At 36.3% G+C, this 9,114-nt stretch overlaps 1 protein-coding gene across 1 annotated transcript in view; it reads left to right on the top strand.

The window, feature by feature from the left end:
* The window catches only part of RASA1 (RAS p21 protein activator 1), a 123,340-nt gene that overhangs the window by 104,817 nt on the left and 9,409 nt on the right, over nucleotides 1–9,114 (top strand). Inside the window, exons 16-21 of the mRNA XM_023752301.1 lie at nucleotides 363–439; nucleotides 1,231–1,403; nucleotides 2,022–2,181; nucleotides 4,044–4,186; nucleotides 6,347–6,462; nucleotides 7,103–7,189. Coding sequence (XP_023608069.1) covers nucleotides 363–439; nucleotides 1,231–1,403; nucleotides 2,022–2,181; nucleotides 4,044–4,186; nucleotides 6,347–6,462; nucleotides 7,103–7,189 — 756 coding nt within the window. The remainder of the gene's footprint in view (nucleotides 1–362; nucleotides 440–1,230; nucleotides 1,404–2,021; nucleotides 2,182–4,043; nucleotides 4,187–6,346; nucleotides 6,463–7,102; nucleotides 7,190–9,114) is intronic.

Below are 9,114 nucleotides of genomic sequence, written 5' to 3'. Positions count from 1 at the left end.
TTCCCCCCCCCCCACCACTTTTTTTTTTTTAGTAATGTGCTATGTCCTTTGTTTTCCACCTAGTAATTAATATGAATTAGCATTAGTGACAAGTCCTAAACCATTTACTAACACACACATATAAAATGTTACGAAGGTTTCCAGGATTTACCTAAGGAGGTTAAAGATGTTAGGGAAAGTGTAATTTGCTGGTCTATATTCCCATATACCAAGCAATAAAACATTTTGAATATAGTTGTAAACCTAACATATTCAAGTTGTTTAGTAGCAAACTAGGAACCTTATTGGATACTAGAAATAAACGAATTAGATAGCTTAATGCCAGGACATTTTGTTAATTCTTTTTCTTCTTGCTCTTTTAGTGATCTTCCTCCTGACATCAACAGATTTGAAATAACTCTTAGTAATAAAACAAAGAAAAGCAAAGATCCTGATATCTGTAAGTTGATACAGAAATTTCTTTCTAAACTAAAAGACAAACATGTTTTGTGTACTTTTAAAATCCATAATGTACTATAATAGAAAATGGAAATTAAAAATAGAAGTACAAGTAGTATAATTTGAGGTAGTTTTTTTGTACTTCTAAAAATTATTGATATGACTAAATTATACCTACTCTAAACTGAAGCCTTTAAGATTAAATTACATATCTATTCACCCTCCCCTTCCTAATGAGTAGGAAGAACAAGAAAACAGTAAAAGTGGTCATCTTTCTGTTGTTCTTCCCCTACCCCTTCTTACCCTTTTTAGGTTTTTCCTTTTCTACTTTGCAAGTAAGTGGGAAAAAAGCACTCTATTTAAAAAACTTTTTTCTATAAACACGAGTGTACTATTTGTTCACTTTTTCCCTGCCTGTTGCTGAAACAGGTGGCAGTGGGATTTAGCAATTCACATATCTGTGAATTAGGTTATTAATACCTTCTTAAAAGTCATGTTTAGAGAAAGAAGTGCTTTGTATTAACAGATAGGTCCAAGCCTGAATCTTTCTCTATAAAATGTTTACTTTATTTCCCTAATCATGCCTGTATCCTAAATCATTGCCTATAACAGATTCTGACACATAGTAGTCATTCAAGAAATGAATGAAGTAAATATTAAATGAAGTAAACTTCTTTAATAAAAAGCATTTAACACTGTAGAGAAGGCAAAATATCAGAATAATTTACGTGTGTGACTAATTTATAGTGTCATCTGTTTAGATAGTAATCATTTGATGTTTTTCTATTCAAGTATTTATGCGCTGCCAATTGAGCCGGTTACAGAAAGGGCATGCCACAGATGAATGGTTTTTGCTCAGCTCCCATATACCATTAAAAGGTATTGAACCAGGATCCCTGCGTGTCCGGGCACGATATTCTATGGAAAAAATCATGCCAGAAGAAGAATACAGTGAATTTAAAGAGGTAATCAGTTATTTACCAGTCTACTTATTTTTTACGGCATTAACAGAAATATTTAACATTTAATAAAAGATCCATTAAGTGTAATAATTCCATAGCTTAGTGTCACACTAACAGACAAAAGAGGGTTGAACACCCTTTGGTAGTATGAGGTTAGTCTCAGGAAACAAAAATATGTAGGCTACAAACTTAATCTTTTTTAAATAAATTTTTTCAATACAACGTATTCATAAATATCCTAATAAAGAGGGAATTTGCTAATTGACCCTCATGCCATTGCAAACATGGTGACACCCACAGCCAATAAGGAGGGAATATGCTAATTGACTGCCACGCCCTCAAGGATGGCGGCACCCAGTCCCCTCAGCCCCCCAGCCCCCCGAGGCTTGTGCTGCTGGCAGTGGCAGCAGCAGAGGTGTGATGTGGGTGTTGCCTCCTGCCCGAGGGCTCCTGGACTGTGAGGGGGCAGGCCGGGCTGAGGGACACCCTCCCCCCACCCCCCAGTGCATGAATTTTCATGTACTGGGCCTCTAGTAAGAACATAAAAGAACATATTTTGTTAATCTCACTGCGAATGCTTAATGCTGTACTTTCAACAATCTTTCTTGATGTCATTTTTAGCTTATACTGCAAAAGGACCTTCATGTAGTCTATGCTTTATCACATGTGTGTGGACAGGATCGAACACTACTGGCTAGCATCCTACTGAGGATTTTCCTTCATGAAAAGCTTGAATCATTGTTGCTATGTACACTAAATGACAGAGAAATAAGCATGGAAGGTACAGTATGGATGTGTTAATGTGATACTTTTAAAAATTTGGTCAATAATTAGATTTTAAATAGCAAATATATGTGGATTCTATGTTAGAATATATTAAACAGTTTAATCATCTTGCAAAATAAATTATGTTTTTCCTTTATTAAAAATTAGTTAGAATGCCAGTTCTGACTCTTGTTCTGGCTAGTATGGGTGGTGGTTATTTTAATACAAGTTTCTGTCATGACAGATTAGTATTAGAAGTCATAAGAAAGTGACTTGTGTGTGCAGATCAGTGACTTCTAGTCCTTAATTAGGAACAGTGTGATATACATACCATGTTCTTTTACTTTTTACTTACTAATTTATTGCACAGAAATTGGTGCCAGCTGAATTTCATTTCTAAATTCTAGAGATAAGTAGTTCCCGGGCACTATAGCTAGGCACACAGTGCTTTGTAACAGCTTACAAATATGTCAGAATAATCACTTCCAGCCAGCACTTTGACTCAGTGACAGTGTTTGCCTCTAGGCTCCCCCAAATAAACTGTAAAATCTAAAACTATTTACTTTTAATCATAGAAAATGTAATATACAGATGTGTCAGGAAAGATCAAGTGGTGATATGTATTTTACACTGGCAATATTTGTGTTTTTTAGAATTTTATTTAAATCACTATTGGCCCAGTGCATTACATTCATGCACATTAAAAGGGAATTATTTAGCCCTAACCAGTTTGACTCAGTGGATAGAGCGTCGGCCTGCGGACTGAAGGGTCCCAGGTTTGATTCCGGTCAAGGGCATATACCTTGGTTGTGGGCACATCCCCAGTAGGGGGTGTGCAGGAGGCAGCTGTTCGATGTTTCTCTCTCATCGACGTTTCTAACTCTCTATTCCTCTCCCTTCCTCTCTGTAAAAAGTCAATAAAATAAATTTTTTAAAAAAGGAATTAGAGGAAATATTTTAATATTGCTATTTGCCCTTTCTCTATAATATAAGTGTCAGAGATGAAAGAAAATTAGTAAATGTATATGAAAATCTCCCTCCTGTCAGAGTCTGGGGCGCAGTGCAGGACCCAGAGTCAAGTCCCCGTCCACTCTTGCACACCTCGAAATTGTGCAAGACCCAGATTGGGCTGGCCCCACCCCTGTCAAGGCCCGCAGCCTCAGGTCCCCTGGCCTGGCGCAAGGGTGCGACGACCATTTGCATATTAGCTTTTTATTATATAGGATTAGTAGCCATGTTTTCGACTCATATATTAATTTATTTGGGGGTTTTATTTTAACTAGTCTAAACCTTTTTTTTGGTATGAACACGATAGTAGTAATCCCTTCTCCTGTTTATAATCTAATGCAATAATAGATACAGTAGGTCCTTGGGTTACATCGGAGATCCGTTCCTACGGCACGTCGTAACGTGATTTTCGCCATAAGTTGGAACCCACCTACATAAGCACCTACGTCACTCACATGGAGCACATACACAGCAGTAATGAAGTGAAACAGTAAAAAAAGTTTAAAAGAAAGATAACAATTCCTGACCTTTACTTGTGGTAAATAAATAATAACAAACTTAAAGCACATATGTACATACATCGAAATGACGGGACTTTTTTTTTTTTTTTTTTAATAAATTAATGGGAAATGGCGACGTAACCATGAAACAACATATGTCGAGTCCGATGTAACCCGAAGACTGTATTAGCTTTTTGAAGACTTAAGTCTATAGAATAAAGTTGTCATTATAATCAGTACTTTAATGCTGGATGGAAATAAGCATACTTAAATGGTTAAAATCGTTGAAGTAAAAATGAATTTATTTAATTTCTAGTTGGTTCACATTAGTACAGTTATTTACAGATAACCTTTTAATATATTTATGTAGATGAAGCCACTACCTTATTTCGAGCCACAACACTTGCAAGCACCTTGATGGAGCAGTATATGAAAGCCACTGCTACACAATTTGTCCATCATGCTTTGAAAGACTCCATTTTAAAGATAATGGAAAGCAAGCAATCTTGTGAGGTATGACAAACAGCATATTTTAATAGGTAATACTTTATAGTTAACTAGAAGTCCGGTGCACGAATTCATGCACCAGTGGGGTCCCTTGGCCTGGCCTGTGGGATTGGGCCAAAACCAGCTCTCCGACATCCCCCGAGTGGTCCCAGATTGAGAGAGGGTGTGTGCCAGGCCAGGGGACCCCACCGGTGCACGATTGGGGCCTGGGAGGGACATGGAAGGTTGGCCAGCCAGGGAGGGATCATGGGACGGCTCCAAGGTGTGTCCAGCCCGTCTCGCTCAGTCCTGATTGGCCAGACCCCAGCAGCAAGCTAACCTACCAGTCGGAACGTCTGCCCCCTAGTGGTCAGTGCACATCATAGTGACTGGTCAACTGTCTGCCCCCTGGTGGTCAGTGCACATTATAGTGAGCAGTTGAGTGCCTTAGCATATCATTAGCATATTACACTTTGATTGGTTGAACAGACGACCGGACACTTAGCATATTAGGCTTTTATTATATAGGAAGGATTACATTTTAAGGGAACTACATTAGCTTTCTAAAGTTATCAGAGCAGTTATACCTGTTGTACTACTACTTTTGGAAAATGTTACGTAAAACATTTTTTTTTCTTAAAGATGGCTTTATTGGGGGATAAAAACCTCATACTGCACCAGGAATTCATGAAAGTACTTTATTATTTCTCCTACTATACTGATAAATATATGCTGCTTTCAGAAGTTGGGAGTAACAGAATCTTAAGTTTCTGTTGTATAACCTAGTTAAATTCTATGTAGCTCATCATAACATTTAGATTTGTCCTTAAGGCATTTTTTGGGGGGGGGGGGGTAATATGATATAATCTTCACAAAAGAAAAAAAAGGCTGCAGTGTAAATTCCTAGTAAATCATTGAAGAGAAAGAGTGGTATCTCACTTATGGCTATTCTCTCATTTTATTCTGAAGGTAGAGCAACTACAGAAGATACTAAGTATATTTTTAACTCTAATAAAATAAATTGCTTTTGACAATGTACACTGAGAACATGTTAATTCTGCATTAAGTTGTCAATTTTTACTAATTAGAGAATTAGTGTTGAAAACCTGGGGTAACACCACAGATGGTCTAACTAGTAAGGATATAGGAATTCAACAAGTCTGCAGAGTGTCTGTTGCTGGATCCAGGCTGGGGAATTTAGACATCTCTAGAGAAATGTACTCCAGTCTAGATCAGGACACTTACATTTCAGGGAAAAGTTTTGAGAAAGGTTCATGATTCTGCCCCAGGCATTTGGTATTTTCTAGTGATAAATAAGTCTTATCCCATTCAGAAAAGCCATTTTTTCCCTCAAATAAATAGAATTAAGACAGACATTACAATAACAGTATGGTGATCTTTCTTCCCATTTAAATACTCCTAGTATATTTGTGACTATTTGGCCACTAAAACTGTGTTTTTTGTTGTTTTTTACTTTTTGTCTTTTAGCTGAGAATACTATATTTAAAATAAAGTCTAACCCAATTTTAAGTGAATGTAAAGGTCTATGGTAAAATTGGATAAATGAACAGAAAAAAACTTTAATACTGGCATTGATTCCAAAGCAACTGAAAGTTGTTGAATAATCATAGCTTGCTCTTCAATTCAGTACAGTTGAACCTGGAACAATCTGGAGGGGGGGAGGGTTAGGGGTGCTCTCCAACTCCTACTCCTGCATGGTCAAAAACCCACATAAAATTCATGATTCCCTCAAAACTTAGTTTTCCTCCTGTATTGCTGGGGGATTGGTTCCAGGACCCCCATGTATATAAAAATCTGTGGATGTGCAAGTTTATTATATAAAAAGGCACAGATCAGTGCTACAGTTGGCCCTTTGCATTCAGACTCCCAACCACAGTAAAAGTAAAGGTATTTATTGAAAAAAGTCCTCGTATAAATGGACCTGTACAGTTGAAACCGATGTTGTTCAAGGGTCAACTGTGATTGGAAATTAATGGTAACAAACCCAAGGAGCTTCATAGCATATACTACTTAAAAATTCCCACTTATATCCCCCCCTCACACCCGCCAAAAGACTAATACAGATGGAAAAAATAGAGAACCTTGAAAAGAACTGTTTGATTACCTTGATTCATTTGTGTTTATCATTGCCAAGATGCATTTATATTGATTTATTCCTTCTCTTAGTTAAGTCCATCAAAATTAGAAAAAAATGAAGATGTGAACACTAATTTAGCACACCTATTGAACATACTTTCAGAGCTTGTGGAGAAAATATTCATGGCTTCAGAAATACTTCCACCGTAAGTGGTGAATTTTAATTTGACAAGAAATTGTGTATCTGCATTTTGAAAAATTTGTATTTCTAAAATGTAAGCTTTTCCACTGTGCTGATGTTAGGATACTTTGAAATAGTTAGGGGTTTTAATCTTTACAAAATGAATTGTGTTTAAGAAGACTGACTTGAAGAAGCGTGTGAAATATTTACGTTAAGTAAAACAAATCATGTTTTTATACAAGCTCATGTCTGATTTATATAGTGACTTGGGAAATGAATAGTGGTATAGTCTTAGATTTGAGGAAATGATAAAAGACATCTCTCTATCCAGTCTGCTTAATGGCTTCCAGTGTTAGTTAACTCAATCAGGTGGAAGTTGTTGAAGTCAACAACTCCCCAAAACCTGAACTCGTTAGTTCCTCTGTATCCTTATCCCAATACTTTTTTCATAAATATAGAATAATCTAAATATGGTAAGATTTCTTCCAAAGCAAATGTAAAAAAATTGGTTAAATGATTAATGATGAAAACTTGATTCTCTCATTACTTTGGGAAAAGGTCAGTTGCATTAAAATGTTATGTATTTGGTAAATTAAACTTTGGGTATAATGAAATCAGTATTTTCACTTGCTTTCTGTATTGAGATGATTGTGTTATTTTGGCAGGACACTGAGATATATTTATGGGTGTTTACAGAAATCTGTTCAGCACAAGTGGCCTACAAATACCACCATGAGAACAAGAGTTGTTAGGTAAGGCTAAGCAGTTCATTTATTACATCACTGTACATGGCACACACTGAGAGTCAAGAGGATAATTGTGAAAATTTGAAGACTCAGAGTACACAGTGTACAATTCAAAACCTTTTCTTTTTATTCTGAACCCTGTTGCATATGTTCTGAGTTCAGATGGCTCCTAATAAACTTTCAGTGCTGTTGGGGTGTTTTGGGTTTTTTTTTGGAAGTTACTATGATTACTGAGATAACTTTTGCATTTTCTAAAAACCCAAACATTCATTTATAGTCAGTTAACTATTGGAGATTTTTATTTTATAAAATAATCAACAAAATCTGTAGCTAACTTTATAGTACTCTTTATACACACCCACACCCACATATACATACTTACCTATAGACAAAGGGAGGGAGAAAGGAAGGAAAGAAAAAGAGATTAACTTGGTGCTAAGAAGAGCAATAATTGAGCCATTTTGATATTAATTGGTTTGTAACACAGTTTGTGACCATGGGCTAATCTCCAATCAGAGCCTCTAGTTCCGAAGTTTTGTTGGTATACTCATTGTGCAGCAATTAGGAGAAATTGCAAAGTTAGTGGCTAAGACAGAACTAAAGACTAAACTTCTAAGACACAATCTAATATTGTATTTAAAAAATATATGTATTTTTATTGATTTCAGAGAGGAAGGGAGGAGAGAGAGATAGAAACATCAATGATGAGAGTAATTGACCGGCTACCTCCTGCACGCCTTTCTGGGGATTGAGCCCACAACCCAGGCATGTGCCTTGACCAGGAATGGAACTGTGAGACCTGATTCATAGGTTAATGCTCAACCACTGAGCCACACAGGCTGGGCCCCAATTTAATATTCTGAGTACTATTGCAGGCTTTTGTAAAGCACACCCCAATCCATTCACACCAATTGGAAACTTAGTGATAAAGCATCAGAGAATATAGTAGTCTAATAATGATAGAATTTACTATTTAGAATATATTTTGCCAGTCATGTTTTGCCCCTTAAAAATATTACCCAACCACTAAAAAAAACCATCACATACAATTAGTTTTGAAAGTGTGTGTTAATCTGGCCCCCAACCTAAATTTTTTAGAGGCTTCTACTCTTTTTAGGTAAAAATCTTAGAATCATATGACAAAAATATTTAAAAATTATAGATTCTGTATTTCTTGGCTTTAGTAGTGATTGAGAATAAAAAAGAATCACAAGCATATTCTGCACAGCTATATGTGTGATGTAAATTAACACTTCTATAAACTCTAAGTTGCAAACAAGTGTATGTGTTAAGCAGGCACAACAGGAAATTCTGCTGTGGACTGTTTGCCACTGCCGGGTATTTTAAGGGGCATTTATGCCCAAGGTGATGATTTTTGCTCCTAATAAGCTTTTAAATGTATGTGTAGGTACCTAGTATCCCTCTTAAAACAGAAAGTAGATTTGCACATTGAAACTCTTTTATGGTTTGATGTTGCCTCTAACACTTAAGTATCAAAATATGTTCAGGTAGAATCTGTACAAGAGTCTTCATTAATATAAACGCAAATTTAAAGACTTAATCATTGTTGGCATATATTCTAATTGCAACCGCATATTCACTTTCTAAGACGGGGTCCTCAAACTTTTTAAACAGGGGGCCAGTTCACTGTCCCTCAGACCGTTGGAGGGCCGGACTATAGTTTAAAAAAAACTATGAACAAATTCCTATGCACACTGCACATATCTTATTTTGAAGTAAAAAAACAAAACGGGCACAAATACAATATTTGTATTTGCATGTGGCCCGTGGGCCGTAGTTTGAGGACCCTGTTCTAAGAGTCCAAAATTAGGCAAGTGTCAGATTTTGGAAGGTAAATGCTGAGAATAGAGATGGTATTGATGATTTTAGCCTCTAAAAGGAATTTTATCAACTATTCTATATAATAAAAG

The sequence above is a fragment of the Myotis lucifugus genome, unplaced genomic scaffold (genome assembly GCF_000147115.1).
Source record: "Myotis lucifugus unplaced genomic scaffold, Myoluc2.0 scaffold_0, whole genome shotgun sequence".
Classification (NCBI taxonomy): domain Eukaryota; kingdom Metazoa; phylum Chordata; class Mammalia; order Chiroptera; family Vespertilionidae; genus Myotis; species Myotis lucifugus.
This window is presented reverse-complemented; position numbering and strand designations above follow the sequence as displayed.